General features: G+C 28.2%; 1 protein-coding gene across 6 annotated transcripts in view; it reads right to left on the reverse strand.

Moving 5' to 3' along the window:
• The window catches only part of LOC129966518 (ectonucleoside triphosphate diphosphohydrolase 5-like), a 76230-nt gene that overhangs the window by 6521 nt on the left and 44745 nt on the right, over positions 1–24964 (reverse strand). For 4 of the 6 annotated variants that reach the window (XM_056080965.1, XM_056080973.1, XM_056080980.1 and 1 more), the window contains exons 2-9: positions 17257–17550; positions 11013–11092; positions 8457–8600; positions 8250–8325; positions 6659–6694; positions 6388–6553; positions 5606–5670; positions 1824–1920 (exon numbers count right to left, since the gene is read on the reverse strand). In XM_056080965.1, coding sequence (XP_055936940.1) covers positions 1824–1920; positions 5606–5670; positions 6388–6553; positions 6659–6694; positions 8250–8325; positions 8457–8600; positions 11013–11092; positions 17257–17503 — 911 coding nt within the window. In that variant the 5' untranslated portion in view covers positions 17504–17550. Of the gene's footprint in view, positions 1–1823; positions 1921–5605; positions 5671–6387; positions 6554–6658; positions 6695–8249; positions 8326–8456; positions 8601–11012; positions 11093–17256; positions 17551–18970; positions 19004–19147; positions 19362–24964 lie in introns of those variants that run through there. The other 2 variants (XM_056080957.1, XM_056080994.1) reach the window with 2 other exon arrangements.

The following is a 24964-nucleotide window of genomic DNA, read 5'->3' on the forward strand; positions in this document are numbered from 1 at the left end:
ATTCATACAACGCCATCTTGGTATTTTTTTTAAGTTTCCAGTTTAAATCTAATTCCACTCTTGAAATATATGATATTTCCTGCAAAAGTTTATCAAAATGCAGTTAAAAAGGGATTTCCAAACTCATTGTTGCCCTTTGAAACAGTCATAATAAGCTTATAAATGGAAATAAAAACTTGTAGCCAAATGGCTACATGATGCATTGTAGGGTTAGTTTAATTAATTCATTAATTAAATCCATTATTACCCCATTAATCTTTTCTGTTTATCAGTCATTACAATTTCTTTCTCTTCTATTAAAATTCAGAAATCTTTATCTCCCCATGCCTCTAATAAAATAACATTCTCCTTTAGTCTTTATAAACTGCTATTAGTTGTGTTATGTATGTGTCGAAATAAAACTCAGATCTTGTTTTGATATTTATATCATGACTTCTGACATTGACTCTATTGCTGCTGTGTAAACAGAAGAAACAATTCTCTTTTATGTCTTTAATAATACTTTGTAGCCTTTAGAGTATCTTTATGTGTACTGCTATAAATATTGTTGTTTTGTTATTTAATTTAGGGAGGTGAGTACTATAAAAAGCCAGGTTTTCCCCCTCCCAAAATCCTGAATTTTTAAATTTATTTATAATTTTTAATGTTAAACAGGTTTCTTTATAAAATCGTTTAAATTTCTAAATCAATTTTTTGAGAAGTTACATTGATTTTTATATTTGCATTTATATGTGTTTCAAGGCTGTTTAGACGCTATTTTCTCAAATCTTTGATAGAAATTTCTGACGAAAAATTTCAGAAATTAAAATTTAATGCATATTTTTTTCTTAAAATTCGGTAATAATAATTTCTCAATATGTTTTGCAGTTCATTAACTAAAGAATAAGTAATCTATTCATTTAGAAATATTTTATATTTCTTTACAATGTGGAAAAAAATTGAAATTTCCTAGTTATTTATTAGTGGATCTCCAATATTTAAAAAATAAATATAAATAGTCACTTTTTTTAATTCAGGAATTAGATAATATAATTCTTAAACTATCTGCAAATATTTATAGAAATCATTTGATAAATCTCTAAACTAGAATATTCTTGCTTTAATACTTCTTTTTAGAGTATAAAAAAAAGGTGTTTGCCAATTAACCGATATATTTTGATTCCATAGACTTTTTTTTTCCAAAATTTTTCACAAAAAAATTATTCTGAATGTATGAAATATTTGTTACTTATCCTACAAATATTAATGGTAGATATTTCCAAAAATTGCCTTTTTATTGCATTTATAAAAATAATTTCTATGTAAATATGATGAATAAAAAAATATGATAAATGAATATGAACAAAAAATCTTTGATATCTACCAAAATTCATTTTTATAAATGTTTCTCTAGTTTATGATTTGGAATTTCTTTATTTTAAATAATAACAGAAGATTTGTAAGTAGCAAGTACAGCAAGGTTTCTATTAGACTTCTTTTTTTCTTCTTATACTTTTACTTTTTTACTTCAATCCACTAACTAATGTTTACATGTATTTAAATTTATAGAATATTTATAAATAGTTTTTTTCTGGTATATAAATGTTCTTCCATCAAAAATAAACTTCCAAAAATATCAATAATGTGTACAAAAGAATAATATATATAATATAAAAGAAACAAACAGAATAACTAAATGAAATAACACATATATTATGCTTTTTAACATAATGATTCTATAATCTTCAAAATCTTCCTCCTCATTTTAAACAAATCATGACTATCAACAAAATTTCTTCACCTAATATATGCATCAATTTTAGTACATTTAAAATTTTACTTACTTCACAATGTAATCCTTCATATCATGTCTCCAAGTATGCTTAGTATGTGGATGTATACAGGAACTTCTAAATTTTGTTTCATCATTTTTCAAAGAAACTGAAATGTAATGAAATAAAATGTTTAGGAAACAATTCCCTAAATTTTAAAAACAACCATACAATGAATAAAATAGCAAATTTAAATTTTATAAAAATTACATATGAACTGTTCACTAAATAAAGTTTATTAAGGAATAAAATTGTGTCACAAATCATCATATATTAAACAAATGTTTCCAATATAATTTATATAAAAATTAAATAAAAACAATGGTTTTTAAAAGTACATAAGTAATACAATTATTCTTTGTAAACAGTTCAATTGTTTCCGAACATATCTTTTTACAATGAGATACAGCTATACAAAAAGTTAGAAGAAAGATCTCATTACTGAATTTTTCATTCCCAACTTTTCCACTATTCATTTCTTCTATAGATATTTTTTCAAAGCAAATGGTAGAAGATGAATGGTGAAAAGCATTCATTTTGATCTTTTTTTTTTTTTTTACCTCCAGTTTGATTTATTTAAATATTAAAGCTTTAATTAGTTAAAAAAAGTTCAAAATGATATTAATAAAAAAAAATTATATCAACTACAACAGCCTCTTTTAACCAATTAGGTGGATTGTAATGAAAACTCTGTACATTGAAGTACACAGGTTGATCATAAAGTATTTTCCTGATTATTAAAAAAAAAAAAAAAAAAAAACTCTTGATACAGCCACTGAATATAACACTATAATTTTTTTTTTTATTATTGAATAATCATGTCCTTAAATATTTTAGATGGCATAAAAAATGCTAAAATAGTGGTTTTTACATTTGATTATTATCAAATTGACATCAAAAAAGGGGGGAGGATTTAAAGTGGTTCCATGAATTGAAATCACAAATGATTGTTCAGTGTCAATTTTGGTATTATGTAAAAGGATAGAGTGTTTGCAATGCCAATTAATATATTGATAGATTCAAAGTTAGGATCACAGATACTGTGTATAATATGAAAGCCAAAATGTGGAGCAATACATAACGAGAACTGGGATACCATGTGGACATTCTTCGAGCTTCCAAGGATATTAATATTGAACAATATCTGTCTGCCTATATATAGAAAGAGAGTGAGAAAGAGGGGTTTTTTTTTTTATTTATTTGTAATTAGGAAAAGACTTGTTCACTAAAATCTGTCTTTATATACCATGATTTCCAAATTTGCTTCATTTATACAGTTGATTGTTTGGTATAATTCTGTTTAATAAAGAATAATTTTTGTTTAGCTAATTTTTTTATAAACTAAATACATGGTAAATTGTATTCCATTAAGAAAATTTTAGCTTTTTTAATCATATTTTAGAGAATCTTTACTTGGCTTGAGAATGAAGAAAACGGCTTGAGAAAGGTTTAAAGCATCTCTCAATCCTTACAAGTTATAAAATAAATGAAAATTTTTAACGTCATTCATGATTAATAGCCTTTTTTGTTTTTAATGCATTTATTAGTTATTAAATTAAAAACAATTAATTGTTTTCATGCGTCATATATAGAGTGTGTATACTTACATTATTTTCTTAATTAGCCTACATTTAAAAAAAGAATGTTTGTTTAATAGATTTTCATACATAAATTATACAAAAGGTTGAAAAAATCTTATCCCATAACAGGATAAAACGATTGTCCTAAAATAGGATAAAATATTTTTTCCTGTGATTCAGACAAGTTAAAAGATAAATTTATATAGAGAATTCATATTTTGATAAACTTGTTTCCAAAATTAACCAAAATTTTAATAATTTATCTATTTTGCAACTGATATTCTTATCTCTAAATATTTTGTATTATTTTGTTGCAGCAAGTTTCCCTTAGCAATAATAATGCAACTCATTTAGACTTTGTAAAATTCTTAAAAAGTACACAATTTTAATTAAAACAGAATTAAATAAACAATATTAATATTTATGTATCAAATATCTGTAGTCTATTTAAATAGCCATTCAAATAATTATGTAACAAATTTGACAAATATACAAACAGCAATTTGAACATAAATATAACATACAGTTCCAGAGACCAAGGATTTTTCTCTATTCTAATCTGCTTTAATAAATAATGCTAGTAACTTAAAATATTTTAGACTCTTCTTGGCAAATTATAAAAATTCTGTAACAGGAGACTTTATCTCTGTTGACGAGTCGTCTTTTCTAACATAGTTTTACTTTAAAATCATATCATATCTACTTTTGTTATAGAATTTGTTATATTTTACTTTCTATTTTATTGGGTCACCCCATTAATGATGTATGCTAACAATAACAAAAAAATCACACTAAAAGATGGTTAAAATGGAAACACTTAGATCCTTTAATTCCTTGAAAAGTTTTTTTTTTTTTTTTTTTTTTTTTGCATCAAAATTCTGACTGTAAGATATTTTAAATTTGGTCTATTTTGTTTTTTAAGCGTTAATTGAAATATTATCAAATTAAATGCCATCTTTTACAATTCAGGATTCCATACCATGACGAATAATTGTATCAAAACAAAAAATTTCAAACCCTAAATATTTTCAATAAAATGTGTTTGATTCCATTTAAATAATTTTTACCTAATGTAATATTTTAATTTATAAAGTAAAATTATAATCACTAAGAGCCTGCATAACTTGATGAACATTATTTAACACTTGAAGAATCTTCAATAATGTAGCATCTTCTGATCTTGAAAACTTCATAACTGCAACCAGGAGAATACAAAGAAGAGAAATCACTTGTAGCATGGACTGCATAATAACTTCATGCTAACAAAATGTTCCACCTCTTTCTTATATAATTAATTCCACAAATAAGCTTCTTTTAAACATAACTTGCCACTATAAATATATTAGTATACTCCTATCCATTTTTTATCAATTAATATATATAATAAACTGTATGATAATCAATACTCGGAATAATAATTGATTCTTTTAAAAATTATGAGTTTTATGGATTTTTAAAAGTCATAACATTTAACAAAAGCATAAATTAAATCATTTATAAATATTCAAATTATAGATGAAGCTTTACAAGTATAAGTTATATCAAAAAGTATAGTTTTTAATATCATAAATGTAAAATCTTTTTTCAGATGTCAGCCTGACATAAAGACAATTTTGGATTTAACTTATCCTTTTTTTTTTTTTTTTTTTTTTTTTTTGCCGGAATGCATTATTTATGCATGGATCTTACCAGTGGAAAATGTATACAGAATAGGACAAAAGAAAAAAAACTGAGAAGTTTTGACTGAGAGAATCTTATAGAGATTTCTGACACGTATTGATACAAGACAGAAAATCTTTGAAAGGAATGCTGTGGTGTTAAGAATTTTTATCCTTTTGCTTATAGCATGAGAACTTGAATAGTCATCAATTTTTTTAGAGTGCGTGCTTCAAATAATTAAATAAAAAAATGGAATTTGGATTAAGAAATAAGAGAAAATTTTAGAATAATGTAATATGGGTTAATATAAAATATAAAATGGGAAATTAATTAAGATTTAAATTAGATTAAGATATCATTAAATACATAAGTTATATTATGTATATAATATTCCCTGCATCTTTGGCATGGATTATTTTTTTAAAAAATGCAGCACTACACATAATTCAAAAACATGAAAAAAACTAAAATAGTTTTGAAACAATTTTATATGGAATAGATATAGAAGGCTATTTTTTATACGAAAATGAAGAAAAAATCTTTAGTAATTCATACCTGAATTTTCAGAAGATAAATGCAAAATTGATACTCTAGCAGCCATCAAGCCTAAACCTAGATAACTATAAAAATAAAATCCATTAGAATACAAAATGATAAAGAAAGGATGAAAATGAAAGTGCAATAAGGATTAAAGTTCAAAACTTTAAAAAAAAAAAGATAAAATTGTACACATATATCACAACAAAATAATGCAAACTACTATCAGATCATGATGAAATGATTGGATTTATATAATAGTAGTACTTAATATCATTTTAACATTAATATTATATTAATACTGTTCAACTAAAAGCACTTGAAATAAAATTAAACAGCATTTAGCATCACACTTTCATATTATAAATAAATATTTAATTAAAAAACATATCAATTTAGACCAAAAAAATTGAAGTTTCTAATCATTATCAAAGACAGTTAATAAAAAATTAATTTTAAATTTCTTTCATATATTAAAAATTTACATTTTTAATTATATAAAATTTACATTCCTTTAATTTATAATCCTTTAAAAAAATTATATTTCTTGAATAAAAAATTAAATCTCTGATGTCAAACATTTTTAACTTCAAAACACTATTACACACTTCAAAACACAATATCATATTCTCAACCAATAAAAAAAATCCTTTGAAAAATTTCTTAAAAACCACACTTCTTTCATTCATTCCAATCCAAATATGAAATTTTAAATCCAAAAATTTCTTACAAATAACTAATTGAGAAGTCAAGCACATAAATAAATAATAGAAATCAATACAATTATTTTGAAAACTTACCTGTGAGTATAAACTGGCATTGTTTTATTTTGAATTTTCTTAAGAACTATGTAATCTTTTGGAGTACGTATAAAACTATCTAGCTCTACAGGTGTAAATGTTATTTGTGTTGATCCACCTCCTAAATCCAATGATACAACTGAATGACTAGCTTCATTTAATCTCCCTAAAATATATATATATTATGAAGCATGTCAACTTAAAATTAAAAAATATATATATTCTTTTTCAATAAATCTAATTAAAGAAAATGTTTAAAAAGTCTACTTACCTAAGAGAAAATTCAATGTATACCAGGCATAAAGACCTACAAAAAGAATATTAAAATTAAATACTCAAAAACTAAATGCATTTTAACCATTATTTTTAATATAAAATTGTGTTTAATTTAAATATCTACCAGAAGTTATTTGCCTACTTTTGTACAAAATAATATTTGCAGAAAGTTCCATATAAATATTACTTTATATAGGATGTTTTAGAATAACTTGGTCTGAAATTATTCTTATATATATGAAGACTTTTTCTATGAAGAACATGAATTTTTGAACATTATAAAGACTATCACAAAAATTTCTAAAATTTAAAATAAAAAAAGTAAACATAAAATATTATTTTTTTGACATAATTCATGATGCTCAGTGTTTAGTCTAATCGGAGGCAAAATAGTTAATTTCAAAACCATTGGAGATAACTTTATATTTCCAGGTGGAAAAATGCTTTAGATGGCATAAAAATTATATTTTATATTGTTTGAATCAATGAGCACTGCTGAGAAAACTATAAAATCTAAATTTTTACATAGTTTTCCAGTCCTATTAGTCAAGTTTAGTAAAATGCACTTGATATATTTAAACAAAAAATAAGCTCTTCTCTTCTCTAAAACTGATTGAATGCTATGAAGTTTTTTTGAGTGTCTCTATTTTAGATGGGTCAGAATATTTCAGTGGCTGCCTCAAAAAAATATTAACAAATCAATGGGCTGCTCTCGTTTAAGGACACCATTGATTGGTTTAAAATAACATATTCAAAGCTTCATAATTCAGTCAGTTTTAGAATAAAATCTTTTTTTTATGTTTAAAATATATCAAAAATATTTAACCAAATACAAATAAAACCACTAAATAAGATATGATAAAAAAAATTCAAGCTGTAATTTTTTCAGCAGCACTTTTACTTACTCAAATTGCATAAAATATAATTCTTTATATCATATAAATAATTTTGCCAATTAGAAATGCATCACTAATGGATTATAAATAAGATAGGATCTACATAATTTATAGCATATTCAAAACTTTATTAAGGTGTAGAGAGTAAGTATTTCAAAGAATTTTAAAGGCAAAAGATGCACGAGAAATGAAATATTTTATCAAAACATTATATAAAAGTATATAACTGAAGTTCACAAATATATTTGCTCACAACTCATAAATTTTTAACAAGTAATAAATATGGGGAAAAAATCTAAGTTCTTGTTTCTAAGATTATTATGATTAAACTTTTAAATAACAACTGAACAAATTTCAAAATAAGATCATTTTTTATTTATCCAAAATAATCTTTATTTTGGATTATATGTCAAATTTATTTTTCAACAAAAATTATTCAACAAATAAAGAATTGGTTTTATATACATAAATTAAAAATAATTTTATGTGCATACATTGCAATTTATAAAACTTTTTAAAAAAAAAACCTAAATTAAAGATTATTACACTACAAAATAATAAATATTTCAAACATTTTTTTTTCTTTAAAAAAATTTCATTTTGACTGCTATATATACTGAAAAATTATCATGAATAATTGTGTTATAAGATTTAAAAAAAGATTACATGAATCAAAAGAATTTATAATACCTTCATCTTCTCCATCTAAAACACCCACACTTTCTTCATCAGTTAAAAATGGAGAACCTCGAAAAGCTTCACTGATCTAGAAATTATACACATTTTGATGAATCTTAAATTTACAAAAGAGCACAGATAAAATTTATTAATCTTTAAGAGAAAAAAATGTAACCAACAGGAAACAAACATTGGATTAAAAAAATAATATCAACTTACAGCATTCAAGATAGAGTCTGATAATGTACTAGGTAATAATCTAAGGCCAGCAGTTGCTTTCAATGCTACAGGAGTTTCATCCCATTGACTAGGTGGAACAAGATCCTTTGCCTTGTCCAGTAAATGCAAAACACTATTGGCAGCCTACATCAAAGCATAGTTGATATTATATTTACCATAAATCACACATAATTTAAAAAAATCATAGTGTTTAATTTACTTTACTTATCTTTCATAAGCAATGATGCATTTCAAAGAAGCTCACAATATGGAATGTGAATGTATCCTTAATATTTATTATTAATTGTATTTCTTTTAAACTCTGGCTTATAAATATATTAAATGGCAGAAAAAATTAAGTCTCAGCAATTAATTTTAAACAATAGGAATGTCTCTCCATCAAACTTTCAAACATATTTTATAATAAATGTATTTGTGTATTATTAACTGCACACCACTGGCGAACAGTATTTATGAAATAGTATATTATTAACTTGAGGTGGGAAGACATGAGAGGTGCTTTTGTCACAGAATCACCAACAGCATACTATGCATGTCAGCAGGCAATTAATTGTCACAGAAATAAAAATGATGTTCACGACCCGTCGACTGAGATTGTTTGCCAGTACACAGTTTACAGGAGCAAAGTCTTACATTGAAAATTAATTTATTTAGAAGACATATATGTTTCTGATTTCTATAAGATATCTATAAGATATTTTGTATGACTTCGCTCTGAATTACAGTGGACCTGTGAATTTCTTGGCACAGCAAGTGATTAAAATGTGAGTTTTGGCATATAATGCCCCCACTTTCCCGAAATTTATCGTGGCAATGCGGTTAATAAACAAGTGCCAGAAAACCGAATATATTTTGAATGGCTTTTTTTTCAATCGATTGAAACAAAAACTTAATGCAGAATTACAATTGTAGTTATAAAATTACATATTAAATTTCATATAAAAGTCATTAAGTCTTTGTGTGATCGTGCTACATGTTTGTGAAAGTACAGACCTTTAACCTTCAAAATGAGTTTGACTTCAATGTGACGCATGTCTACACATTAGAAGTTGAACTTGTGAATCAAATTTTATCTGTGTAACTCTTTATGTTTTGTACTTATGGAATTCATTTGCACTCGAGCAGCAGGATAGACAGACTTCATCTGAACAGATTTTGTTGTGTATGTATTTTTCCAAAATTGCATTTTACTGATTCAGGGTTGTCTAAAATGTGGAGAATTTTCGTCAAAATTCGAATTTCAGTTTTTTTTTTTTTTTTTTTTTTTTTTTTTTTGTTATTACAGTACCTTTGCATATGAGAAAGTAAAAATGTACCATAAAAACGCATAACGAGACAGAACATTTTTTTTTTTCCTTTTTATACAACCATATAATTATACTGTGGATTGCTTATTATTGTTATGACACATAATAACTTGTTTTTTTAATTTTTCTACTCCATTAACTAAATAATAAAATTTGAAAAAAGAACATGCACCTAAAACACTAAAATTCATTTCAATTATTCATCAACATACATAACATATTCTGATATATTCATCAAATATATATTTAACCCTTAACTGGGGAGGTGAAATTTTAGCACTTAACTGGGGAGGTGCGGTCTACGAGACCACATTTCATTTAGACTCAAATTAAATTTTCTAATGAATGTATTAGTATGTAAAACTGCCAATCTATTTTGCAGATATTTTTCTTGATATATAGATATGCTTTAGAAATTTTTCAAAATATATTGTCATTGAAAAAAGTAAATGCGTTGGAACATATATTTTCTTCTCAAATTACATGTTATAATAAATAATATTCTTGAAAAAGCATATTATTTTTTACATTTTAAATCATATTTATTTTTACAGCCCTTTTTAGGGGCACGATAAGGGCACGATAAAATGAGCCCTTTTTGATCGGCTTGTGTGACTTTCATAGCACGGTTTCTTAGGGCATTTTAAACATACAGGTTAAGAACAAGTATAAAAATCAACCTACAAATTCTGTATATATATATCTTGGTATATTAACATGTTTTATAAATTTTTCAAAATGCATTATCACTAGAAAAATTAATTATGTTTGAACATACATATCAGAATCAGTTGAATGCGAACTTTTATCGAAAAACTCTTCTGTACAATTATCCTTATCATTAAAATCACTTTCTGCTTCATTTAAAAGTGTCTGGAGCACTGCTTCATAATAGCATCAGTAAACTGGATGATGATTCGGGGCCCAAGTTTCAGCGCCATCTGCTAAGCCTTGTTTATCACTGGGACACTAACAGGGAGATGCGGTCTTAGAGACCGCGCTCGAAGAAATAACTGAATTATTTAAAAAAGCATCTGCTGAAATCGGTTGAAAAAGTGCACGTGTATTGAAGGTCACAAAACAGGAAGCTACAGGGTCAATCCATTCAATTGAGCTAAAAATAGAATAGGGGTGACAGAAAATCCTCGCTAGCGGTCTCAGAGACCGCACGTCCCCAGTTAAGGGTTAAAAAGACTGGAGAAAATAAATATAAATAATAACAACTTACACTTTGAGGCTTATGAGCATAATTTGAAAGACCGGGTTTAACTTCTTCAAAATATTCATTTTCAAGAGCTAAGCGCCCACCTGCAAAAAATGTAAACTATTTTATAAAGTGAATGATATAATAAATGACAGAATGAATAAACGAAAACAGAAGCAAAAATAAAAGCACAAAAGAATAACATACTTTAAATTTTATTTCAAAATAATTATTGTATAATAGACTGAAACTTAAAATTTATCTGAAAGGCCAAACGAGAAAATCTCAACTATTCGATTTCCATCAAACGATCTTCTTTATTCCACCAAAATAAAGAAACGCGCGTGATTGCTGCATTATGATCTAAATCAGTTTCAAAACTTTAATCTAAGAGGACTTAATAAGTAAATCAATATTTTTAAGGCTACTTACTGGCTTATTCTATCAAAAATATATTAATGGCATTTAAAAGCAACTAATTCAACCATCACCTCATTGATAAAATTCACAGAGATTTTATCAGTTTTCGTCTGAATAAAATTTCAAGTCGATTTAAGGTCAATTTTCAGTTTACAGGATAGAAAAGCTTCTGAAGAGTTTTACTAGCAAAACGCTTATCAAACTTTTAATTAAAAATATGACAAATCATTAATTAATCAAAGGGAAGTGTTTTTAATGCTCCAATAAAATTTCAAATTTTTTTTAGACTCCTTTTTAAAAAATGTGCCAACTATACCAATCACACAGCATTTATGAAATTCGTATCATCGGAAGAGGACAATTATTTCCAACTATAAAAAGTCAGGGCAAAGATAGCCATCAAAATAGCCATTGATTATTCTATCTAATAACATAAAAATTATGAATAGACTTATTTTGTCGAAAATAAAATCATATTTAGTTTATAAGAATTATAAATTATAAAAATTATAAATAGTAAAATTATATTTAGTTTTAGTTATCACAAGGACAACAGTTATTTATAAAATTATATGTTGCTGTGTTGTGTTGGCACTTTACAAGCCCGCTGACACTTATCTGTTAGAGATTTAAGCCGAGTGAGCGTCTCTTGTTTTTTCAGTAGCGCCAACTAGGGCCAAGAATTGACCCTAGTTGGACTTACTTGGAGCTATTCACGCGTCACAGCCCTTTTTACGGGGCGGACTTCATTCATGCATTTTATTCATTCATCCACAGATCGTAATTTAGACCTGAATCAGAGAAGGATCACCTCTGAACGAGTACCCCCAGTGGTATTACTCTCGACATGCAGGACTTTGTGACCACGACAGATTTATACGTGCGCCAGCCACCACACACATGGACAGTCTTCGGCTGGCAGGGTTCAAACTCGCAACCTAAGGAATGCGAGTCCAATGCCCTACCAACCAGGCTATCCAGGCTTATATAAGTATAAAAACTGATTTTCTGAAAATTGTTGTCTCTAGAACATTAACAGGGCGAGATGTTTAGACTCTAATGCCGAATAAACAAATATTAAATCATTTTATACTGTAAAAAAAAATTTATATCCATGAAAACGATATTTTCTCCCCAATCAAGAGATTACTGTTCTAAGAGCGAAAGCAATATTCTCTCTTCCAACCCTCAGAAATTTCAAGAAAAATATTAATTTAAAATGCATTTCGTTACGGTTCATTTGTGTTGAATCATAATGCCCAAAATTGAAGGAAAACTAGCGGGCGTTGCCTTCTTAAAACTTTCTCGTATTCTCTAATAAACTTTTAGTGCCAGAGAACTTTTTGTATGGCATTGGCGTACAATAATTACGAAAAATTAACTTTTTGGCGTGAATTTAGAATTGGGAAGTTTCTGACATATTTCCTTGGCATGTGGCCAATATTACGCGAAAATCGAATTTGGGATTTAGACATATGAATACAATTACTTCTGATGAAGATATTTAATGAAAAGCTAAACACTAATATATTTAGAAAAATATTTGATGAACTATTAAAACCTTTCTCCAATCGCCAAATTATTAGTAAGAATAATAATTTGGCTATTAAGCTAGTAAGTAAATTGAAAGATGCACTTCTATGTGAAGTGTATCTTCTGGTAAGTATCCGCCTCCTCCCGCCACTTTCCAGAAATAAAACAAGTCATTTAAAAAGCACATAATTACACAATACGCATCTTTAAAAAAAAAAAGGAAAGAAAAGAGAAGAAAACAATGCTTTATTATTATAAAATTAAAAGGGGATTTTTTGCTTGTTTGAGTCAGAGAAATATGTATAACTTAACTCGTTAAATATAAATACCCACAGATGTTATCGAATTTTTAAAAATATTTCAAACAACCGAACAAAATGGAACAAATAAATAAAATTAACGAGATTCGAATTCTAGTTCGAAACATTATAGCATGATAAGATTTTAGACATGATATCGTCAATCTTTATTTTGGTTGCATAGCAACGATCACGTGCATACAAAAAAATATTTAATATCGTTTCAATGGGCGTGAGAAGAAATTAATCAATATTTTGAAAAATTAATTAAAATTAGAGAATAAAAACTGTTCGCAAATAAAATTGGCATTGCTGAAATTTTTACTTTTCGAATTTTAAAGTGGGCTAAAAATAATTTTCGTGTAATAATATGTTAAAAGTTATTGACGAAAAACACAAATATTTTAAAACTTTTATGAAAGAAATCTACTTGAAACTTTGTAAAACCCTTTCCTAATCGTTTGCGCTAAAATGACATGTCTGACACGTGCATCGAATTATTGAATTTTTAGTAATTAAATCTAAAATTAAATGAAAGTATTAAGTCATTTAAAACGCTAAAATCTATTGGTAAAGCCTCAATATCTCAAGTCTCCTTTTATTATTAGTTCAATCGCTATAAAAACATAATGTCCCAAATAGGATTTGTCGTTTAATTACAAATAAATTAATTTAATAAATTCGTATATGAAATGGTTAACAAACATCTACCAATGTAGAAATAAATGAATGCAGGCCAAATTATGTCCAACAGCCTGCATTACAGAGCGTTTTGAGTTGTTTCCACCATGATGTCTAATGATGCAATTAATAAATATTATTGTGTCAATAAACATAATCTTGTTTAAAAAAATATGAATACTGTTCATTTCAAAATCCCTTGTCTATCATTTTAGGACGATTTTACTACACAAAAGGATGATAGCATTGAGTGAGAAGAGCATCTATCCAGAATTCTTTGTTCAGCGCATTTTTCATTTTTGCTATTTTTTCCCGAAATAGATTTTCATTTTCCTTTGTTTTCGAATTGCACTGTTTTATTTTGAAATGGTGTAATGCTTCTTTGCATTGCTTGGTAAAAAATAACCAACCCCATTTCCATTCGTCATCTATTTCGGCAAGACAGACTGACAAGCACATGCGCAAAAGATTTCAGTACCTGAAAATAAACAGTAATCGGAAATGTTTACCGATTTGGAATATAAACTTTTATGCCGTTGTTTTCTTTTGAATTGCGCCATGGTGGAAAAGGGCAACAGTTACAGCAATGCTTAAACACAGTCGTTAGTAGGATAAGGTAGGCTTGAAATTATTAACTACATGCCGGCTTAAAATTTTGTAAATTCTTCTAAATTCATATATCGAGACTAGTTTCCAGAGATCATAATAGCTGGGGAGAATCGGAACCTTATGCATCAATGGATGAATGGACGAATATTGTAATCAAAAATATCTAAATACAAATATCTGGTAATTTGGTAATAAAAAAGAATGATCTATTTTCGAACTCCACAATACAGTGAATACAAAATGAGACAGAAGAAACAATGGGAATTCGAAACTCAAGACCAAAACATCATACCATTTATTTTTGGCAAAATAAAAAGAATTGCAGTAAAATACATTTCGAAATATATTAAAATTAAAGAAAAATTGTACAGCAATCAAATTAACATTATTGAAAAGAAAAAGAACACTAAATGTTAAGATGGTCTAAAATATGGTTCTTGCGTTATAATATTTCCGGGTATTTATTGCTGATAAATGAATACATAATTAAAATTCCAAAAAAAATCTGAAATGCACGTTACTGCTTTCCAAAATATTTTTCTGCCAACTTAGCATCTCTAAGTCGAATGGTTTGTACTGCAGGAGATTGCATTCTAAGAATAATGATATTTATATCATGTTAAAATAAGTCTATCCAATAGCAACTGACGACATAAGGTATCTTATTTTTGAAAAGCAATTTGAATTAATAGAAAGAAGGAATGACCAAAGGAAGAGTCAAAACTTTCTGGCATATTCTCTACCCAACGTGTTATCTTAGAGAAGGCCTTGGATAGCATTAGGGTACAATAGTTACGAAATATGAACCTCTGATATGAATTAAGCATTTTTAATAAATTTATCGTGAGATCAATGGCCAGTTTTTGGCGTTAATCTTTGGCGAATTTTGGCGTTATTATTTATCTGGCACGATAAATAATATCCGAAAATCGAATTTGCGCTTTACACACGTTTTTCCCAACCAATTTAAACAAAAAAAAATTGGCACAAAATCCCATACCAAATTTGATATATTTAAGTCATTGTGTTTTCGAGTTGCGTTTACATGTTTCTGTTGTTTCTTATAGTACTTGCCATGGGCAAGCCCGCTGTTCGAAGACAGCCGATTTAAGCCTGGGGGGGGGGGGAATGCGCCTCTTGTATCTATAGTAGCGCCATCTAGGGCCATGTTTTACATGTTTCTAAAAGTACAGATCGACAGACTGTCGATCCCTTGTTAGATTTAGCTCAAAATTTGACAGATGTCTACACCATAGATTCTAAATATGTGTACTGAATTTCATCCATCTAGTTTTCTTTATTTTACAGTTATCGTGTTAATATATTCGAACAGCCGGATAGGCAAATTTCCTCAGAGAGGATTTCGCTACAACTACAAATGTGGTGTAAAGACTGTATACCAAATTTCAACCGTTTAGCTCTAAAAACTTTTGTGTTATCTTTGTCACAGACAGACGGACAGAGATCTTCCAAAAATAGGTTTTCCGAACTCAGGGGAGTCTAAAACGTGAAGAATCATCACAATCTCGAGTTCGAATTTTTTGACGATTACAATAAGTATACAAGAAAGTAAAAGGCCAATTATGTTTATGATCAAAGTGTTAGCTCTGTTGACAATAGAAGAGAATATATGTGAATTAGCGCATTACAGAGCAAACTGTTTAACTTAGAACTTCCAAATTTGTCAAAGATATAATTTGGAGGATAGGATTTGCGATTAGGTACGATGCTTGTTTTATATTTGAATCAATTAAAGATTAACTGATATTAGCGTTTTTCTGCCGCAAATCCCATAAAAAGTATTACATAGACTGACTTTAAACCCTTTCAAACTTACAAATTTAAATTTTTTATGATATCAATTCGATTACAGCGCATTTTTTTTTTTTTTTTTCTAAATTTAAAAAAAAAAAAAAAAAAAAAAAAATCTTTAAAAATTTTTATTTTATAATTTTTAACAATAGATTTCTGCAAATGAGATTCAAACTATTTCATTTCATTCATTCATTGTTTCATTAAATATTTAGTTGCGTTTTTTTTTTTTTTTTTTTTCCCCATTGTAGAAAGCTAAGGAAGAAATATTCTGCTATTATCTATGCAGTTTACATAAGGAATCAAAAAGGAAATTACTGCAAGAGATTACACGATTTAAAACAAATCACACAAGCATTAAAGTTTTTAATGGAATTATGATACCATGGGACATGACTGTACTAGGAAGGACCATACATATTGTCAACAGAAAAAAAAAAAGCGAATAAAACAGTATGATTTTAGAGCTTATTCCAATACTTGCAAATATTTCGTTGGAGGAATCGTGAAATTAAATTATGCGTAAGAGATTTAGCTGCAATTAATCCTTTCCTCTCGGAAAAGTAATTCGATGCATAATTATTCACCTAACAAAAGGAAATGTCTATTGCATCGAAAAATAAATATATATGTATATTGTTTTAAAAGTTTAATTTCTCTGAAAAATTAAATCTTATTGTCACTGTAGGTATTTTAACAATCAAAGTTAAATACACAAAACACCAAAATATGGTGCCTGAGAGGAGACATCCGAGTGCAAATGGTTGAACGTAACCAACATTCTGGTGAATCAACTGGTCGCCAAAGACGGCTAGTTAAGAAATAAATTTTTTTACAGTCCAAATACAGACAAGTGCTTTGAAATTAATAATGCATTTTTATTAAATATCTGTAAACGTAAAAAGCAAACTTACTTGAGCTATTATTTACAAATGTAAAAACATGTATTCTGGTGCCGGTACTGCCTCCATCAAACACGATGACATACTTGTGACGAAAATCGGGCTCGTACGACGAATAAAGTCTCTTCATAGAAGAAAAAGGTCCCACTTCCGTCACCGATACGAAAATGAACATAGATGCTAGGCTTATGTACAGAGTCCATTTGATTTTATGGGTGCCGTCCATGTCTTTCTTTGTTTTGTGCGATCCAGGTCTCATGTACGGAATCAAAGTGGTCCTATGAACAGAAAGGAAATGAACCTTTCCTGAAAAGAGAAGAATGCAATGATACAAATTAATAGAATAAAAGTATGCATTTAGAAATTACAATACGTAGCAAATGATATTGAAAAATACATTTTTAACCTCTTAACTGTTTGGTACATTTTAATATCTAATTGGGTAGTATCTTCCATTTAAGTAATGTGCTGTCTTACTGAGTTAATTCACACAACAAAATACATGGAACATGTATTCTATTGTGTTAATTGAATTAACATGAATACTTAAGAAGAATGAAGAATACATGGAACACTTAATGGAATGGAATTTACACGGAACGATGAATCATTCCAAAACGCTATAACTTTTCGCTCGAATTTCTAAAGCAACATAAAAATACTAACTTTAAAATTCGAGAGGCGACAATTTGATACCCATGTAATGTAATTGAATTATTGAATTGTGTTGATTGAATTAACATGAATACTTAAGAGGAATGAAGAATACATGGAAAACTTAATTGAATGAAATTGACACGGAACAATAAATCGTTCTAAAGCGCGTTAACTTTTCGCTCAAATTTTTAAAGTGACATTAAAATGCTAACTTTAAAATTCGAGACAATTTGATCCCCATATAATGTATGGGCACGATGATTAAGGAGTTAATTATGGATTTAACGTCTTCATGGCATTCAGAATAAAATTAAAAAAACTTAACTAAAAAGTACTTGAAAAGTACTAAACTAAAGTACTAAACTTAAATAAAAAGTACTTGAAGGATAAAGAAATATATCAAGAATAATCTTTAGCACTCAACTGAGCACTGCGAAGACATTAGGTTGCAAGTTTATTTTAGGTTTAATGCGTGTATAATACAATTTTTAATTCAATTAATACATTTACAATTTTATTCAATTTTTATAAGACCGAAAATATTATTATATAATTTAATAAGACAGTAAAATATTAAAATATGGTACAGTCTTTTAAGAAATTTAACCAGCGAATGCCACTAGCAAAATGTTAGAAGTATCTAGTAATTCTGGACGGCAAAGAAGCGTTCAAGATTACCAGCCGACTACAGATTGACTCGCATATGATTCACACCGATTATATAATTAGATGACTCCCTTCTCTGTTTCAGTTAAGAGATAGGAAAGGAGGGAATCATCTAATTAAATAAAAGATTTGAATCATACGCGTAAATACTGCAGCAAATTCCCTAAATATTAAAATCCCAATTGACAACATAAAATGTAAAATAACAATTATATATATATACATGATAATACATATAATACTATAATAAAAATACATACAATAGTAACATATATATATATACATATAATAACATACATAATATACATATAATAATAATATGCATAATCATAATTAAGTTACAAAGCAAGTCAAATTCAGCTAATCAAATTTATCTTAATTAGGTTCCTTTTAATAAACTTACCAACTCACAAGGTGAATGATTATTATGGCTAAATAGTTTTCCACAAGCTGAATGAAATAACGAAATGAAATCACAAATTTAACAGAAACGTATTGAAATTCAAAAAAAGATAATTATTCTACTAAATTTATGATTTAAATAAGAAAATCAAATTTACCAACACATTTTACAACCAACCTTTCTTTCTCATGCTTCAAATTTTTACATAAGTCTGCTTCCTCAAAAAATACTAAGAACATTAATCAGAGAAAGGGCATAAGATCTCTTAGATCATATACTTAAATAAAATGGATATATACATTTTTAATGAAACCATAAACAAGTATGGAAGAATACGTCTATAGCTATTTGACAACCACGAGGTGAAATCATCCAAAACTACCCGGCCAAAGTATCACACATATCTAAGAAACAAGAAAGCAAAAGGCTCAAATTTAATAAGAGATCCAAATACACAGGAACTATCTGCTTACTTTATGTCTTTCTTTCGTCAAATTACGAACAAATACAACTGATCCAACAACAGAAATCGATTTTACTCTCGTAAAGATAGCGGTGAGTAAAAGAATTGCAGCTTTAAAATAACAACGTATAAATAGTCCGTATGGCTGATGATTCGTGACAATAACATTATATGGCGATTTAAATTGAAAGACCGGTACGTTAGATGTCTAACAGATCAAGAATTTCTTCTAAAAGCTCATCATTCTATCGGTATCAACAACAAAAACTCTTTTTCATCTTAAAGTAGGCAAGACTTTCGCCCCCCCCCCAACACAGAAAAAGGCAATAAAACTTTTTTTTAGCATGATGATGTTTCTATACAGGCATGCTATTTACGAATTAAGCACGAAGATTTAAAAAAGTCGTTCAAGTTTATTTTATTTTAGTTTAGTTATACACTATCTACTAATAAGTAATTGGACACCTGTGATAAGAGATAAATACAATTTATTCATATTCAATAGTGGTAGAGCATCCACCTGAGGCAATTACAGCCTTAACCATCAGGGGCATGCTTTCCACAAGTGTTTGCATTATGGACAGTGCTATTTTCTTCCACTAGGTTAAAAGAAGACATGCAAGTTCTTTTCACGAATTTTGGACGGTTGCTTCACCCCTTAATTCGGTGATGCAACTCGTCCCAAAGGTTTTCTTTAAGATTCAAGCCAGGACTCTATGCAGGCTAGTCCAGTCGATTCACCACATTGTCATCATGCCAGTCCATAGTGGACCTCGCAACAAGACAAAAGGCGTTGTCATCCCGGAAATAAGAATGATTCAATCCGTAAAATTGCCACAACGTAGGACGAACATTGTTGTCTAAAATGATGGAGTACAAGTCGGTGTTGAGCTTACCATGAATTAGGATCAATGGCCCCAGTCCATACCACAAAAACATCCCCAGGCCATAATTCTACCCCCGCTAAACTTTACTACAGGTACAATGCATTCTGACAAAAAGGCGTCCTCCATGCATACGCCACGCCCAAACTGCAATCCGGCTGGTAAAGACTGAACTTTGATTCAGCATTTCAGAAAATCTGTTTCCACTCTTCTACGGCCCAATTTCGAAGTGCCCCGGACCACCTCAAACGAGCAGGACGGTTGGATTTTGTAATCAAAGTCTTCTGTGCGTCAGCACGACCATGGAAACCAGGCGATCGGCTATCTTCTATTCGATAATTACGCCTTTCTCGAAGTCACACAGCTCTGAATTTCATGGATCTTGCATGAGACTAATGCCAATGCTGTTTCCTACACGATATTTAAGTACAGAAGACATGGCATAAATCAGGACCGCAATTATCCTCATTTGCATGGATGTCCAAATACTTATTGGTAGATAGTGTATTAATGCTTCGTATGAAAACAACACAAGGGCTATTAAAAAAATCGTTTGAAACGCTTTACGGTGAAAATTGGTGGCCCTAGAGCTAATTACAATTGCTTCTCGGGGAATAGGTATTCATTAAGACAGGATTTTTCAACATTTTGATAAGATTTTAAAATACAAATTAATAGAAATTTTAAAGGTTTTCCTCAATAACTTTGGAACAAGTTATCACATAAATTCATTTCTGCGTAAGCTTAAAATTCAAAAAATTAACTTTTCAATTAAATCTATTTTATTTCGCACAATTCCTTCATTAATTTCAATAATATTTTTTTAAAAATTTTAAGTATATATTGCAACAAGGCTTATTATTAATTACTGCATTTATATTAAAACGGGTTATACTGATATTAAACTTATTTTTGTTTACATATTAACATTACTATATAGTTTTGTAATGCAAATATGCAAACAAAAAGAATATGCCATTAATTACTATATAATAATTAATGGCAAATTTGAAAAATGAAGATAGACTAATCAAGTTTAAAAATTACCATGCTATCATATTTTGGACTATATCATATTTTAGTTTTTTTTTTTTTTTTTTCCATATTTTAATCTTTTTAAAAAAAATTTCCCTCCAGTAGGCAAGATTTAACATTAACTCCCTCCCCTCAATTTAAGAAAAGGTAATAAAAAAAATTCCTTCACTTGAAGTAACTGTATGTACTCACATACAGGCACTTCTATATTAATCTGAGCACTTCAAAAATATTTCGCTATGTTCTAATATTTTAACTCAAAATGAATATTTGGACGAAATCTTTCAAAACAGAATTCTGCGTTCCTGTTTTTCTTTAAATACTTGCAAATATTACATGAAATTCTTGTAAACTCTATTTTAAAAAATTATTCTAATCCCGCTATTTTCCCCAATAAAAATTCCCTAATTCCCAAAAATTAATAAAAATTAAAATTAAAACAATTTTTACTTTTCGCAGCTGTTAAATTATTAAACATTTTGTTGCTAATTTAAAAAAGAGAAATACTTGTATTGAAATATTTTTATGCTAAAACAAGTTTTGTTGTATTTTGAGTTCAATGGTCGATTCAAATCACGACTAATTGGGAATGGAAACTGATACAAAGCAATTTGCCAATAGCTTCTGCTTTAATGAGATGAGAGCTAAAGGTTTAAATGAGACCTGAAAAACTACTGCCCTAATTAAAAAACTTTCACTATCGATTTTGGACATAAGAGATTTTATTTATATCATTTTGAAAAAGCTTTTACTATAGAAATGATCAGAAATCAATAAAATCGATATAAAAAAATTATTCGATAACCCACCACCACTTACATAATAACGAACAAAAATTCATTTAAAACTACATCATTAAACTCTCAGTAATCCCAGCAAAAAGGAAATTAAAAGATTGTCGGTTTAACGAAAGATTCTGATTAATGGAGATTAATTCTTAATAGTTATTGTCACAATACATATACTGAAACAGAAGAATTGAAGGAAAATTTTTAGTCTAAAAACTCTTAACTGCTGAAAAATACAAGATTTTTACAAGATTTGGCGTTTTTCAAGATATTATATTCTGATATGGGTAGTCAATATGATAAATACATATTTAAAAAAGAAAAAAGATCTGCCAAAATTAGAAATTTTTAGAACGAATCTTCAACTCTTAGTTTTCCTGAGTCAAATGAGATATTTCAAAGACAGTTAAAAAAGCTGAATTTGTTGGGGAAAATAATTATTTAATTTTTTGGAATACGCAAATAATCTTATAACTGAAGATTATACAATTAGGAAGTAATGTGTGAGGACTTCTGATTGTTAAAAAAGGATTTTTTTCTTTCAAGACAAAAATTATTTAAAGAAACAAAAACTTCCTGATTTCGCTCTCTCATTCTGAACTATTCAAGCCGTTTCAAATGAAAATACGTAATTTTCTTTCATTTGAAACAATACAAAATGTTGCCACTACACAACACAAAAGTTTTACTTCTTCTATAAAAGGCGCCTAATGAGGACCTCAATTCAAAATCTAACATTTTTTTTAAACATCAAAACAAAGATTATCTTCAAAATCATAAGAACAATGGCATATAAATAAAAATTTAGAAAACAACAGTGCAATTGTTTCTAAATAGAGTTAGAGGTAAAATGACAAATGATGATTTCATTTAATCTAATATCACGATCCATATTCGGATGAGTCCTGTAAATTTCAAAAATTAATCAAAACATGCTGATTCATTCCATTTTCTTCTAAATCGCATAATTCAGATATAATAACTTTTAACGCTACTCAAATAGGATTGTTCTTTATAATAAATTCCAGATACACAATGTGCAACTTCAGTCAGATAATGTATTAAGGCATAAAAAATGCCGCGTGTTTATACATACAATTTTCGCATTAAAGAACAAAATTTTCAACGGACACGTGAAAGAGGACTCATCTAGTTATAACCAGTCGCCTATTCTGACAATTCATAGCACTGAAATCGAGAAAACCATCTGCCTCAAAATACAACACGAGCCGAATTCTAGATTACCTCCAGACTTTAAATAAACGTTTTTTTCCTTCTCTCTGAAAATAACAATAAACTTTGAGATATGAAACATAAAAAGAAGAGCCAACGGCGCCAAAATTAAATGGGAAACAAAATACCAGTTCGTCTGCACAAAAGATAAATTTTAAGTTGTTTATTCAAAATGTATTTAATATGAAAGTTTGCAAAGTGACTGTTTCAAATGTAAAAGGAAAAATGCAATAAACAATTTCAAAATCAATCAAAGCGAACAAATTTTTTTAAGCTTTAAAAATCTCAATTTATGGTTGAAATGTAAAATCAGCATTTACTTATTACAAATTTTCATACGATCTTTTACAATATTATATATATATACAAAAACTTTTTGTTTCGTCATTTTTTAATACATTATTTCGGTAGACTGATAAAAAAAAAAGATTTTAGAGCGTCATACACACATTGTATTGCGCGTCTCCTAATTAAGCACATCGTTCTAGTTTTGAATTTATATAAAAAGGGTTGAGTTTATATAAAATATTTTTTTACTTCCTAGCATACAAAGTACACGTACAAAAATTATTTATTCATCAATGAATTGGATCCCGAGATCTTGAAAAATCTACATGCTTCAGACCTTTTTGAGTATGAAAAACCGTTTTACTTTCTCGTATGCGTAGTATAGAGAAAGTACAGTAGTCATCAAAAAAATCAAACTCGAGATTTTGACAAATTTCCATATTAATAGAACTCCCTGATTTCGAAAAACACATTTTTGGAAAATGTCCATCCATCTGTGAGCTCAAAAAATTTCTGAGGGATGAAATTTAATATGTGGTCTTTACGCCAAATTTGTACATTTCTATCAAATTTCGTGCAAACAGCATTCTGAAGAAATCTGTCTGTCCGCCTGTTCGAATGTAACTTCACGCGATAACTACAAAATGAAAAGAATTCCATGATTAAAATTCTGTACACGAATTTAACGTCTATATTATAAACACCAATCAAATTTTGGGCCAAATCCGAATAGAGGTTGACCGTCTGTCGGTTTGTATTTGCAGAAGCATGTAAACGCGATAACTCAAAAACGCGATGACTGAAATACATCAAATTTGGTGAGTGATTTTGTGACTACAAGTGCAGTTCTGTGTTAGAATTTTCTTTCAATCGGTTGGAAAACTTATCTAAAATACAATTTCGATTTTGGTTTCTATTAACTACATGCCAGGGATTAATCGTTTAAAAAAACGCGTCAAGAATCCACGATAGATTCAATAATAATACTAAATCCACGCCAAAAGTTAATCATTCGAAACTACTGTACACCAATGCCATGCAAAGCATTCTTGGGCATGGAAAATTTATTAGAGGGTATGCGAGAAAGTTTTGGGGAGACCAAACCCGCTGGTTATTACATCTATATGTGAAAATAACCCTAAAATGAATGAGTTTGAAGCTATGAAATTTGATATGTAGTCTGAATATCAAATTTGTAAGTATCTATCGAAATTTCAAATAAATTGGTTGAAAGTCTGTCTTTTCTTAGGCATGTGATAACTTGGAAATGCAGCTATATAGATGAAATTAGGCAAATGAATTT

The sequence above is a fragment of the Argiope bruennichi genome, chromosome 1 (genome assembly GCF_947563725.1).
Source record: "Argiope bruennichi chromosome 1, qqArgBrue1.1, whole genome shotgun sequence".
In the NCBI taxonomy this organism is placed as follows: domain Eukaryota; kingdom Metazoa; phylum Arthropoda; class Arachnida; order Araneae; family Araneidae; genus Argiope; species Argiope bruennichi.